The sequence below is a fragment of the Hippoglossus stenolepis genome, chromosome 3 (genome assembly GCF_022539355.2).
Source record: "Hippoglossus stenolepis isolate QCI-W04-F060 chromosome 3, HSTE1.2, whole genome shotgun sequence".
In the NCBI taxonomy this organism is placed as follows: Eukaryota; Metazoa; Chordata; class Actinopteri; order Pleuronectiformes; family Pleuronectidae; genus Hippoglossus; species Hippoglossus stenolepis.
The window spans coordinates 16,824,663-16,840,060 of record NC_061485.1 but is presented as its reverse complement, the minus strand read 5'-3'; the positions used below and the strand labels follow the sequence as shown (position 1 = coordinate 16,840,060).

Below are 15,398 nucleotides of genomic sequence, written 5' to 3'. Positions count from 1 at the left end.
GAGAGAGGATGCTTTCAGAGTCAGCTCAGTAGACACAATAACTCTTCTCACATGCTCTTTCACCTCTGCTCTACTGCTGTTTGTCTTTAACCTCGCCAGTGTCAGGTTTTCCCCACCAGATCAGTATTCCCCCCTGTTCTCCACACAGCCTTCTCACACATAGCCAGGCAGTGACATCACTCTGCTTTCACAGAGCGAGGCTCCTCACACTGAAGGGCTCCCCAGCTGCACGACACACACACACACATGCACACACACACACATCTAAGCTAAAAAATAGGCTGGCTAAACAAGTGAAGTCGGTGTAGTTTAATTTGAGGTCTGTAAACTCATCATAGGATACTACATTTCAGTGTCTGGTGCATCAGAGGTGCTTTACAATTTGAGTCTTGCAATGTTTGAGTTCTTGCTGACCTGATCTGTAACGGTCATCCCTGGTTCCTCCGCCCCGATGTGTTCTGCGGGAGCGACGTTCTCGGTACCGGGACGAGCTGGACGGAGGAGGGGCGTGGCTGGAGGAAGAACTGGGAGGGGGAGGCAGCACGTCATTCTGAGGGGGAGGCTCCACTGTGAAAGAAAATAAAAGGTTTATTAATAAATGAATAGGAATTACTTAATACTGTAACCGCTGCCTTTACCTTCAACACAATGTCAAAATTTCCTGAAAAAATACTCAGCGGACCTCAAGGAGCCAAAGAGCTTCACTAAACCTTTGTCATTAAGAAGCAAAACGAGATGTGTTTTCATAAAAAATCTGAAAGATGTGTATTTGTTGAAAAGACTGACTTGTTGTTTTGCAATCGGTTGACTTTTTTCTTTCTGTTCTTTTTTTTCTATCAAGTATTTGTTTTATTGTTGTTTTAACTATGAATAATAGTAACGATAATACATATTAAAATGTTTTATCCCAAATGTATTTCAAAGACCAGTGAATGATTGAATTGATAAATTGCAACGACAGCTGGTTTATTGGAATTTAAGTGTATAGGCTACCTCTGTTATCATGTATATGTTTTTTTTTTTTACTATATGCAATACTGTGTGGTAAAAACTGAGTCATGCAAACCAGTCCCAGTTAAAGAACTGCACAGTACTACACCAGCCAATGATAATTTCTCACAGGGAAATTGGCCAAATTCTCTGTACCGAGGACCTCAGACTAACCGGCAGTTTGTTTAGTGGTTTGCGGCTCCTCTAAGAGCCCTGCAGAAATACACCAGTGCTTCATTAGGATTTATGTCCAATCATTGGTGAGAGGTAGGGACCACTAGGAGGCAGCAGTGAGCATCATCTAGTCATCTCCCAGGGACATTTAGAGAAACAGCCACTACAGAACATTAACTGTGCGTCTAATTCACATGTCACACAATTATCATGAAATGCAGTCAGGTTAGGATGTTGTTTGTAAAGTACATAAACAGTGTAAGACCCAGGTTGAAATAACCATTGTTATAAAAATACATTGTCAACAAGGTTTATGGAGCATCGTGAGTGAGAGCAGGCAGCCATCTGAATTTATGTAACCCTGTCACAGACACTGACAATCAATGAAAATCAGAACCAGACAAAACATTTCTCTTATTGGTTTTAACATAGTGCTCTTTAATATGCTGTAACCAGAGAAGACAAAAACAGAGAGATGTTACGTTTGCTAATATTGTCACTATATTGTCCACTATTTAGTGAGTTTGCTATTTCGTAGTGCTTTGTATTTTTGTATACCATATATAGTGGACTCATCATTTCCCACGATGGATGGTGAAAAGAAGTGTACAACCAATGGTCACAAACCGAGCAATATATACCATCATGCATTGCGCTCAAGGTGGAGAGGAGAGAGGAGAGAGGAGAGAGGAGAGAGGAGAGCAGGAACAGCCCGACCTGTCGTACAAATGTAAATGCGCGAGGAAGGTAGTAATGCTTTGTATTTTAAATTAATTGTGGGTTTTCTACCAGCCAACGTTGTGTTGTAGTTGTACGTCATAATCCTGCGAAAATGATGTTGTGTCTGAAAGTGTTTTTTTCTTTTGCAGATGAGCTCCTTATATTGTCCTCTACATAGAAGTCGCTATACAGTGAAATAAGGGTTAGTGGGTGAGTGGGTGATTTCGGACACAGCACATGTGGGTTTTGTTGAGGAATTTTTGACCATCCTCACAAATTACTGTATATGCCACTATATATTATGTATATAATGTATATTGTGTATTATATCTGTACAGGAGAATAGTGACTATCTAATTCCACACACACACTCCCTTCTCTCTCTAAGCAGTACCCAAGGTCAGGTTATAGATAAAGGCCCAACAGTGCATTGTAGTGTCGAGTTTAGGGACTTTCATATCTAACTCACATGCACCAGACGGAGAAGCACCAACTTCAACTCTCACCAACTTCAACTCTTTTGCGTATTTCACCAGGGGCAAGACTTAAGGACACAATGTGATTTAGTTATGCATACTTTAGGCTTAACTGTCCAATAGGATGCAAACACCTACATGTAACATAGAGAGTGACAGCAATTCTAGCCTTTCATGGATGTGCTGTTTGAATGGGTGACGCAAGTAGAGGGAGAAATATGGGGATGCTGTGGGAGACATCTTCAGACTTGGGGGTGACAATTGCTCATGTTACTCTGTTGACGTTGTTATATTGTTGCACCTTCCGGTCTCAATGATGCATCAAGTCTACATTAAAATCTTCTGCATAAGACATCAGCTGCTGCCTGAGTTCTCCTTTCACCAGATACCAGAAAACTTCCATAACAGGTTTACCTGGAGTGTGGATGACGTAGGGAGCCAGGAGTTTGGTCCTTTTCTTCTCGTAGCCCTTCTGTGTAATGTCACCTGAAAACAGAAACACATTTTTTACAGACTGATATATGAAAAAGCAAAGTTTTAAACGCAACACTTTAAAGAGCAACATCTTGTTGTCAGTCTTTTCCCCATTCCACATTACAAGGAGGCACATTTGTTTTTCTCTTGATAAAACAAACCCGCACCACAGACAGTGAGATCATATCTAAAAGAAACAAGACTCATTCAAGTATTCTCTCCATCGTTTGATGATGAACTCAACACCTCTGTACTGATCTACTTTCTCTGATGTGTCTGAATGAGATAAATCACCACCTGTTCAAACACAAGAATGATCATAGAGGAGGGAGAGAGCAACACGGAGGAGACAGAGCGGTTGAAAAAAAGAAAAGAAAACAACAACAACAAAAAATGAATAAACGAGGATGGAGATGGAAACACAGATGGACGCAGGCATCTCCAGAGATGGCCGATGGCGTCAAAGATGTGGATCAGTTCCAGCCTTAATTATGAAACGGAGGGAGAAAAACAGGGCTAAATTTGGAAACTTGCGGAAGTGTGGGCAGAAGATGGGATGATTCATAGACGCAGAGAGAAAAAACCAGCACGAAGGCTGAGGCAAGAAAGGTGGGAGGCACGGAGATAAAAAGGGGAATGACGAGAGAACAGAGGAGAGAGAGGTGAGGTGAGAGAGGTGAGGGACTGAGGACAGAAGAGGAATCGTGAGCCTCAAGCGAGCGGCCAGAAAAGTGACCCCCCCCAACAACTCCCTCTCTGTCTCCCTCCCGCCGACAGCCCATCTGCACCCCCCTCCGCCCCACCAGACCTGACCCAGGCGGACTGGGCTCTTCGATGGCCCTGAAGCGATGCAGTGACTCTGCCAAACTCCAGTGTGGGCAAAGCTGTGAGATATTCAGACACACACTAAAAAAAACCACTCACTTAGTTACCAATGATGATTCACTGAGTGGGTGAGTGAGTGAGTCTTCCCGCCATTGGCTGCTCTCAAACCTCATCTCCATCATTGTCATACTGAGACTTACAGTATCTACAAGAATGTCGGAGGGTAAATCGAGAGCAGAGCCTAAAACAAGCCTGATTCTGTAACAGGTTTGTGTTGTTGTGTCTTCAGTGATAGTGGCCAGTGTGGCAGGTGACTCCCTCTACAGTTGTATCGTCTCCCAGAGCTGTGAGCTTTGATCCCTGATAGGAAATACGACGGCTGACATGCACAGCGATGAAAGGTTGAAGCCGTCCGATAACAATAGCGTCTTTTCCCAGTTACACCACAGAGGACAACAGAGATTAGATAAGCATTTCCTGGTACACCGACACAGAGAGAACAGTCCTACAGCTGAATTCAGTCACAATACTGAGGAATAATTTCAATTTTGGTCTTATTGTCACATTCAGCTCTCCTTTCTGCCAGTTATGATAACATTGTAACCACTAAAGTAATTCAAAATGATTCTGATAACACAGTGATGTCCCTATAAAGGTCCAACCAGGCAACAAACGATAGACCTTCAGAGGTTGGCTGCTATATGATTATCTGACAAATTATTAATGATTAGTTATCATGTTCGTACGATCATTTGTCTCTACATGACTTATAGTAATACTCAGTGAGACACACACGTGCGTGACTATTGTTGATTACCTCTGCCAAGGATGTTAGGGACGGGACATGTGGCAACAAAGAACCCAATTAATTTAGGAGCAGATCAGAGATCAGATGCAGGATTCATTTTTTATTTTACTTTCTTTAACAGAGATTTTCACTGATTTCCCATAGAATAACTCAAGGGTCTTTATGAAAACAATCAGAAAGGTAACTGATATTTAGGAGTTTGTGCAGTTGAATGAGGCTTGATTGAATTTAAGGGGACTGTTGGTCCTTGGTGGAGGAGTATGAGCGCCCTTATATTCATTCGTATTATTTGCTTAGAGTTAGGGTCATTATATTGGACAGAACTTTGTAATCCAATAAGACAATACTTCATATCACCTTGAAATGACTCAAGACAACTCACAGACACAATTACACACTGGCTGATCGTTTTGACTTTGAGTGTTAAATCTTAATACCTCACACACTTCTACAGTGTTGTGTCGACAACAAATCCATGTTCCAGCAGACATCTACATGGTTAAACCACCGCACTGCTGCAACACAGACAAGCTGACAAAAACGAACATGCTCATGTTCGGAGGGTAAAGAGCCCACCCAACAAAGTACATCTACTCAGGGACTGAGGCTCTTTCTACAGAGCAAAAATGGAGATAAAGCAAACACTTCCATAAGTAATGCATGAATGGTACAGTTGGCCTCGCTCAGTCACATGATGTATTTTTAGCTCATGTGAACAGGCAGTTTCTGCAGAAACATAGAGACAGAGGGAGAGAGAGGGAGAGGGAGAGAGACAGAGAGAGAGAGAGGGAGAGAGAGAGAGAGAGAGAGAGAGAGAGAGAGAGAGAGAGAGAGAGAGAGAGAGAGAGAGGGAGGTGGAATCAGAGATGGGGGAGGGGCTGGTGTGGCAATAAATGAACCTCAAAGTAATCACTCTTCCATCTGGATGATTTGAAATTCATCTGTTTTTTATGCTTATATCATCCGATCCAGGCTCCAGCAGTGGGAGCTAAAGAGTTAAATCTTTTTAAAAGCTACATTCCATCAGTGAACTACAGGTGAACACACACATGAAATCAAAATGGGCCAAAACTTGCGAATAAGAAAAAAGAGAGAAGCCATTTTGTTATTTTTCACTTTTCTTTTTAAATTCCCTGCACACGGGCCAGGGCTTTGTCATCTGCATGAGAAAATGCTTGCATCATTTCATTTCATCACAGAGGTGAAAACATAACCTCCTTGGTGGAGGAAGTGACAGAAGTACTTTGACTACTTTCGCTTTTTTGGGGGCCTGAGCTTCCTCTTCTGTCTGTGAAAAAAATATTTTCTCTAATTTATGTAGAATCTAAGACGAGAATCTGTCCCTGTCTGTTTAATGAACGGTCCCAGATTTGCTTGAGAGGCAGAGCACAGCTCCGCTGAGGTGATGAGAGGAGGGTCCCACTTGTTAACCCACTTCTCTCACAGTAACCCACTCATGTCACTCCTGGTGATGGAGGTCACGATCAAACCCTCTCCTTTCTGTTACAGTCAGGGTTTGCATGAGGCCGCCACCGCTCTCCTCATTTGCCTTTATTCGACAGTTTCGGTCACCTCAGAGAGAACGTTTTTTTTTTCCCCACTAGACGGAGAAACATCAAAGCTGTGTCCTCTTCCCGCACCGCACACACTCACACTTGCAAACCCTGGTTTATGTGAATTGCGGCGAGCCTGCTCTCTCTCTCTGTCTATCCCTCCTTCCACCCCACAGGCACTCTGTCTGAATAGTAATTAGCTACCGACCTCTATTCTCCATCTCTGTTTTTTCCTCTCCCTCAGTTGCTTTCTCGTGAAAACAACACATGTCAATCCTGAAAATGATACGGACACATGTTAAGGTATTAGACTGGTTATGGTCATGGGACTTCTGCAGCCGACTGAAATATTGAGGTCCAGAATAAAGGATGGCACATGGTTCCCCCTCTGTGTTGGGCTGTGTCCTCCCTATATTTGTTGATATGAGCGGTGTTATTTTCGTGGGAAGGAAAGGAGGGTGGGGGCTCTGGAGGGTTTGTTTACTTTCCTGAAGCCGAAAGACCCGGCACATCTTTATCTGGTGAACAAACATCCCACTGAATGCTCCCAGCGGCCTCCTCTCACCAGCAAGTCCACCAAGACATCACCCACTCAACTTGTCCACACGTTCACACACAGCAGCAGCAGGACACACACTGATTTTTTTTTTTTTTAAAGGTAGGTAGATGCATATGTATAACATATTTCTCTCTTTCACACACACACACACACAAGTTTTTTGTCAGAGAGGCTGACGTTACGTTCAAAAGTAAAACCAAAGTATCTCAATCGCCAGCTGGTGTCCAAGTGTAGTACAGGGCCCATAAATCCTGCCTCCTCCAGGTTCGTCAATGGGACATGGACCAAACTAAAAAGTCAAAGTACACGTCCAGTACATTATTTTTCATTTTCATTTTCATGTTCATAACACACTGATGTTTGTTAAAGTGTTCATTTCTGTTAAGTTTGGTTATAATTACTCAAAAGTGATTAAAGGGATAGCCACTTCTGGTGGACTTTTAGGCTACGACACAGGAGCAGTATGGAGGCATGTTGTGTTTTTGCTGTTGTTTTATTACGTCTGAAGACAGGTCACTAATCAGCTACATTGTTTGCCCCTGAAACTCCAAAAGTGTTTTGTGGACTCAAACACTTCACCCACCCCCCCATTGGAACAGGGGTGAGTAGATAATGAGTGAATTTTCATTTCAGGGTGCGCTCAACCACTTTAACTCACAAGTGGTTGAGCGCATGTGTCGGCGGGAACTCGATACTGTGGCTCCATCCCCACCTAGCAATTTTCTAGGCCCAGATTTGACCCACACTGTCACACTTTAATCCGGCCCACATACCGCGTGGAATGATGGCACATGGTCGGTCCGCTCCTGTTTGCCAGATCTAGGCCACAAGTAAACCATAGCAATACCGCATCACCCAAAAGTGCTTGTTTTGTGCTATTTGGGCCATATTCACTATCCACCACATTGGCCACTTTAGGTTCACATCCAAATTACACCTTACCTAGAGCAGCGCATGTTTGCAAAAAACATACACACACACATTTGTTTTGAGATATTTGGGCCACATTTGCTATTTTACAAGTAGGCAACTTAAGGCTCACGTCCATTTTGTGGCGCATCATTGCCTGAAGTGGTCCACAACCGTATGCGGTCCACCGATCACTATTGCACAGACTGGGGCTCCAAGATGGCAGCATTCAACAGGGATATTCCAGATTTATGTCTTGATAGTGTGAGGAAGTGGAGCTTTACATTTTTTGTTATGAAAATAAGAGCACATCAACCACCATAGAACTGATTTGACCTGTAATACAGTTCATTGTTCAGCATGCAGTCTATGTAAAAAGTGGTATGGCAATGACTTTTACGATCATATGTGTCATCATGAATTATAACAGCTGTTTATGTGGAATGACAGGTGTGTCTATGCATGTGTATACTTGTATATGTGACTGACATTCAGGCCGATAGTCCTACTCATATCTAGACCATAACCCCTGTATTCATGTTTTATATTTTTATTTCCCTTTATGTATCTTTGTGGTAGGAAAAATAATCTTATTCAACACAGTTTGACAAAACCGTATTCATCTGGTAGCAGATTGTCCCAGGTCCTCTTTCAAGTGATAATGTTTACAGAGTGAAACAGTCAAACTCCAGACTCCCAGTTCTATGGTCGAATCATTACATCATATGGAAAGATTCAAGGTGTCCTGAAAAACATTTTATATACAGTTTACGAACTCACTAGGAAGACATTGAGTCTTTCACCGTGCATAACAGTTCACGAAGAGAGGCTGTGTGTACAGGTAATAACTCCACACAATGGAACTGGTATTACAGGCACTGGTAAATGAAAGAGGTGCTTTAGAGCCTAAAGCCCTGACACACACACACACACACACTGCCGGTCTCTAGTGATTTTTCTGTCTGAAACAGGAGGCAGGGTGTGGCCAACTCAGGTAACTGAGTGAATCATGTTTCACTCCGCACACTCATTAAACTCAGCTCAAACACACACACACACACACACACACACACACACACACACACACACACACACACACACACACACACACACACACACACACACACACACACACACACACACACACACACACACACACACACACACACACACACACGCTTGTCTCTCTATAGTTATGAGGACACTCATTGACATAATGCATTCCCTAGCCCCTTATACCCTAACCTTAAACATCACAACTGAATGCCTCACCCTAACCCTAACCTAAACCTAAACCTAATTCTAATTCTAACCCTAAAACCAAGTCTTAACCCTCAAACAGCCCATTGAATTTGTGAGGACCAGTCAAAATGCCCCCTCCCCCCAACACAGTTGAAGTAATAACTGGGTTACCAAGCAGCGTAGCAAAGAAGTGCAATACTTTCTCTGAAGCAAACATGACTCAGCCGGTGGCTTCTTTCCACCTGCTGCTCTCAATGTTTCTCTTTGAGTGAAAAAAGAAGGCGTAGCTCACACACACCTGACACACTACACGACTTCACACACTTCAACATTTAGCGACAAAGCTATTCCAAACGCTACATAACACCCACTGAAGCATATCGCCCTTTGGGATTTACACAACAGTGTGTGACACTGTGAGTGGGCCGTGACAATCATGACTGTGATAAAAACAATACCAAATGGATGTCTATGAAGTATGATCTTAACCCTGTGGAACATCCTGTGGGTATTCTTTGTTTTTTCAGTGTTAAAACCAATAGAGGGTGTAAAATGCAGGCTACAAAGTTCAAGACACTTGTTTAATTTGTAACTCTAAGGTGAGCGAACACAAAAAATGTCGTAGTGTGCTGATCAGGCCTGCCACAGAGACACTTCCTGACCCAGCCCACACACACTGTTTTCAGACATGACCTGTGGGTTAAGCCCAGGGAATTGTGTCTGGACTTAACCCGGACTATCACAAATGCACAATGTAGCGGGAGATTCTCTGCACAGACACTTTCAGAACAGCAGCAAATCCTCTGCATTATTCAGGCAAGGGGTGTTGCAGCCTGGTGCAGCAGACAGAGGCAGGAAGTGACGTATTCATTTCACTGCGGAGATCACGTCGTCAGCTCTTTTCGAGGAAGTCAGGGCAGGAAGACTGGGCCAACTCAATTTAAACTTTCTCCCAACCCTACATGTTTAGAAAATTGGATTACGCTGACTCCACTCTGCCATATTTTGCGATTCTCCTTCATTCCCTCAAAGGAGGTTGCTCTTGAACAGCCAAGAAAAAAATGTAAATACCACAAGAAGACTGGGCCAAGTTCCAACATGCAACATTTCACCTCAACATATGACGGACAACTGGTAAATACCAAGCAGATTTGGGTAGATATGTATATAAATCCATACACCTGCTGTTAATTTAAAGTTCAGATACCTGTAAAACACGAATTATAGGGATACACACACACACGTACACACGCACACAAAATGTATCCTCTAAATTCAGACAATCATCATGTGTCTTTCTCATGTGGAGCAGCCGTTGAAATAACACCAACCGTGATGACAAGCTAATGGTTTTAACAGCTTAGCACAACATTCAGTTGTATTACTGTATGTGTGGCTCTAACATATGGCCGTCTGAATCTGGAAAGGGTTTATGAAACAAGCACAAAGCAAAAGTGTGTGTGTGTGTGTGTGTGTGTGTGTGTGTAAGTGGGTGGGATGGGGGCAGGGTGTGTGTGGGGGCACCCCATGGGCCGTGTCCACAGCAACGAGGTCCATGTAGAGTAGCATGAGGGAATATGAGATTTAAAAACATAATACAGCCCGGCACCATCATTACAACTACAGTCATTAAAGTTCAGTCGCTCCAGCTTCACAGATGAAGATTTTGTGCTTTTTCTGTTTTACATCATCGTTAATTAAATATAAATTAGCTTTGGACTGTTAAGTCAAATAAAACCAGCAATATAATGACATAACCTTGGGCAAGAGAAAGTATGTATTTTTTTAATTCATCTGCCAATTTTCTTTTCAAGTATATTTATTGTTTAGTCTAAAATATGTTCCTCACAACATCCAAGAGCCAACAATGTCTTATTTGAATGGCACTATAGAGCAAACTTCCTGGATCCACCCTCTGAACCTGATCTGCACCAACATTTCCAGACACATACCACATCCTTTTACCAAGTTTCATGGATAATCTGACCAACAGTTTTTGCATAATATATTCTTCATCAAATATATTTGAAAAGCTTGAACCAGTTCAACCCGTTTTTGACAAACACACTTGCAAATTGACACGAATGATTAATCCATCATGAAAATAGTTAATTTCTTGTCAAAACTTGATTTCTGTCAGGTGACTTATGAGTCATTATTTTTTGGACATTTCTCAGATTATCCAATTTTTATATTATATTAAGCCACTGACGATCAAAATGGTCTGTACTTGCAGCCCCTTCATCTGCACACAGGCTCGCAAACAAAGTAACAGTTTAAGTGAGGGGGGTCAGTTTGACATCAAGGAGAAAGTAACGCGTGGGATGAAAAGAAACTTGGATCCAGTGACAGTGGAACTCTCAGAGGCTGAAACACGTGCTGCAGGCGGTCGGACTGCACTGCTTAATAATTCAGTGAACAACACAGTGACCTGACCAGTACTTACTACTCTGTCAGCCTCACTGTCATTTCTCTCAGTACTTACTTTAAGTGATAAGCTGCAGAAGTTAAAAAAAAAAAAACGCACACACACACACGTCAGAGAATGTTGCTTCTAGTTATTAAAAGGTTTTAGAGAAGCACAGCTTTAAAGTGAGAAGAGGTTGAGAACCCACCTGCAGTTCACTGTGGACGTGAAAGTGAGACGTTCAGCGTGTGTCTGTGTGAAGGTGTGCGCTCGAGTCTAAATTATTTAGTCTGCCTTTGTGCACCGTGCTTCAATGCATTGTCAGTGTTTATGTGTGTGGGTCTGCGTGTATGGCAAATTTAGACACATAGCGTGTTACATAATACTCATGATTCATCCCCCCCCAAAAAAAAATAATACATGAGTCCTGCTGTTGTGCTTGTGTGACACAGGTGGCAGAGGAGTCTCTCTTCTAATGGTGTAAAACCAAGTCTGTGGCCTGGAGCTTGTGGCTGGGGATCAGCTAATGAGCTTTTAAACAGAGAGGCTAAACCAGCTTCCTTTCTGTCACTGCTGCATGTGGACACATGCACAGACAAATGCACAGAAATGCATACACGCCAAAAGCACACAGTGGGTGTTTTCAACCCGTCGGCTTTAAAGGTCAAGACTGAAAACATTTAATTTTTGTCTTAATGTCAACGAATCCTGCAAAAACACTAAAACCAAAGGCTTATTCCCCCTGTGCTACGTTGGTATTTAAAATCGATTAAAACACTCTGTAAATGGTCCTTGCAGTTGTTCCTATACAATAACATTTTTTTTATATTTATTTATTTTTATTTTCTACAGCTAAACATACTGTGCTTCAGAATGAGTGCCACAGATCAGCTATGGAAGTCGAAAGGTACAATAAGTCATAAGACACACAAACATATTTTGTGGTTCTGGTTTTTTCATGGGACTCGTTGACAGCAAGATGAATACAGAATAACACCGGCCTTGCCCTTTAAGACTGCATCGTATTTATCTTGAAGGGGAGGGAAACTAAAATAATCCAGTAGTAGGGGAAAAGTGACAGATCGAGAGAAGGCAGCGGTGGTGTGAGGGCGGGGGGGGAGAGGGAGAGATCCACAGCAGCAGTCCTGGCCCAGTGTGACTCACAGGCTAAATGAGCCAGGCGTGTTGCCCCCTGATGCTCTGTGACCTAGATTGAGAGACACAGGCAGGAACGTAATCTCTCATTTCTCTGCCTCTCAGTATGGAGCAGGCTGCTGGGATGAAAACCTGCCTCTCGTCCGCAGCATCACAGACAGGCGGCAGGACGGATGCTGTAGTCCTTAGGAAATCCACATGTCCACTTATGAGATGGGACAGTTACAGCGGGGACTGAAAATGGAGGCAAATTAAGAAAACTACTGTACAATGTGTGTGCAATTGTCTGCTTTGCTGGGCATGTGATGCCTTTGCAGCACCAGGCACACATTTACAATGGCACAGATGGCGTGCATCATGGGGTATATGAGCAGGCCTGGACCGTTCCAGATGTATCCATCCTGGCACATATATAATATTTGATTGTCAATAGCCACGCTGGCGACATCACTCTAGAGAAAGCAATATCGGCCTGTCGGTTATTCTGAACTGTTTGGACTGTCTCAACTACTGGATGGACAGTCATGAAATATCGTCCATGTATTCATGACCCCTCAGGACAAATTTTGGGTTTTCCCCCTTTTTCTGTGGCACAACTATTGGATCAAAATTTTGAATTGTCCAATACTTTGGCTTACAACCGAATATCTGCAAAACCGAGGACATTCTGAATAGCCGTACTTTGTATTCCGTGTTAATTAGCGAACAATAGCATGGTAGCTAAAATCAAAGAGAGATTATGGAAAAACGTTATGCCTGATAGATTAGCATGTTCTTATTGTCATTGGGACCGTGTTAGCATTTGATGCTAGTATTTAAGGTCCACTATGGCTGAATATAGCCACACAAAACTGCTAGCTTTTTGATAGCTACATTAGCTGGAAGATAAACTGCTTTTGTGTTTAAAGACGTGTAACTGAAAAAAAAAATCAAAAAGAATGCAAATATCTTAGGATGAAAAAGAGGCGTCATTCACAAAGAAGACACAGACGAAGTCGTCAACTTGAAAAGACAAGATTGAAATAACAAGATACGAGAGCTTTAGGTGAGAAGAGGCGATGCCAGTGTCGATGTGCTGTAAACAAAAACACGTGCTCTCCAAGGCAGAATTGATCAAATCCTACCCTGCCTCCTGCATGCTCTACCCAGGTGTAAACAAGACAACGGGTCTGACGTGACGCCACCTTTTGGTACTTGACAGTTTTTACTACTGGGAACGACTGACACTTTTCTGAGATCTACGTCCCCCGGATGTGAACGGCATCTTTTCAAAGTAAATGGTTCTGGTCACTATTCACCCTCCGTCTCTGTCAACTTCTCACATGAAAACAAATACAGGAGTTGCAGACACGACAATGGCCACACACTCTGAGGCTGAGCAGCTTAAACACTTGTGGTTCAGTGCTCTAGATTCCAGTCCGGCTCAAGCTCCAAGTCTTTGATCCCCTCAATGGCTTTCTTTGTGTCCTTCCAGTCAGCGAGGTTTTAGGTGGTTGAGTAACACATTTGCATCCATATACACACACACACGTGCACAAACTGCTGTCAACAACTATTGCTGTGTAGTGTGAACAAAAAAAATTAAACTGCTGATGCATATTTTCCTCTGCTCTGTTGCCGGGGGTCGTCCCATCTATAGCCACAACAATGGGGTGATTGTTGCCATGTAAAAGATATCCATGAGAAGGTTTCACAGTCTTTGGACGACCAGCTGCCGCTCGCCTTGTGCCATCAGCCTCGCGTAGGCCGAGTGCGGGCGGCTGAGCAGACGGCAAATGCACTTCATCACACTGTAAATATGTGGATACAGGAGCGGGGCATCTGGACAGTGCCGAATAACAGAGCCACGGTCCACTGGGGCCAAGTCCGCAGCAGCAGGACGCTCAACCCTGGGGGTGTCGTCTTACCACTAACTCACACTTAAACGTTAACACAGTGAAACTTTCAGGGGTGAGTCAATAGACCAGACAGACAATCGGACCAGAGTAATTAGCCATTTCCAAACTGACAAGCAAAGCAACAGGTAAAGCAGATACAACACCATTATAACAGAAATGTCCTTTCACCTTAGATAAAATGAAGGAATTCTCTGGGTTTGAACTTTTTTGGAAACACTTTGTAAAATAAAAGTACACAAGTCACACAATATATAACATAAGTCTAGTCGAATTGTGAAACATTATATTTTGAAGTATTTTATCAGGTAAAATATCATCCAACATCCAATCCAGACTGTTAGTCTCAGGTCAGTTAGCTCTGAGCTTCAGTACAACTCAATTTGAAATAAAATAATGGATGTTAAATTCCACTGCTTAGTATTAGTTTTATGGTGAAAGATTTACACCAATATAGAAGGAGCTGTGTGCCAGATACAGCCCTTTACACAACAAGCACATGGACAGGAAATCCAATAAAATCTTGTTATTCAGTATTTAGGGGAAGATCCCTTGCCATCAGTGACTGTCTGAAGTCTTTTACCCACAGACGTCAACAGACATCTTTGTGTCTCATTCTCTCTCAGAGCTTCACTGCAGTCGCCTTCAGCTCTTGTTTGTTGTCTCTCTCTCTCTCTCTCTCTCTGCTATTAGTCTACTTCATCAAGCTGACTACCGCTCAGCCAGAGTGAGATCAGGTGACTGGCTCTGGGCCAATCGAGGATATTCCACTTCGACCTGAAAAGCTCTTTGGCTGCATGTTTAGAGTCATATTGTCTTGCTGTGTGATGAAATCTTTTGAGTTTTTATGCCTTTTTCGCAAGTATTTGATGCATTTGGCAAACAAGACTGTTAGATCATGCACAAAAGAGCTCAAACGTGGCTCAGACCTGAGAGTTGCAGAAAGGCTCAAAAGAAATCTGACATATCAGAGGTTTGCCAGAATCCATAACTGGGTATATTCTACACAAGAAAAAGCAGATGTGCACAGGAAAACTGGAAAATATCAAACAACCAAATAGATCGAGGAGCTTGAGACTTGCAGATTAGCAGAAAAATCATTTGCATGGTGAAGAAAAAGCCCTTTATGCAAGTCAAGAATGGTCTCCAGGATGTGGGCGGACATGTTTTTTTCCATCAACAATCAAGAGAAGACTTCATCTTCAGAGGAT

At 42.8% G+C, this 15,398-nt stretch overlaps 1 protein-coding gene across 1 annotated transcript in view; it reads right to left on the bottom strand.

Moving 5' to 3' along the window:
* Positions 1-15,398, bottom strand: part of dip2bb (disco-interacting protein 2 homolog Bb) — a 41,599-nt gene that overhangs the window by 23,205 nt on the left and 2,996 nt on the right. The window contains exons 2-3 of the mRNA XM_047339350.1: positions 2,775-2,846; positions 415-567 (exon numbers count right to left, since the gene is read on the bottom strand). Coding sequence (XP_047195306.1) covers positions 415-567; positions 2,775-2,846 — 225 coding nt within the window. The remainder of the gene's footprint in view (positions 1-414; positions 568-2,774; positions 2,847-15,398) is intronic.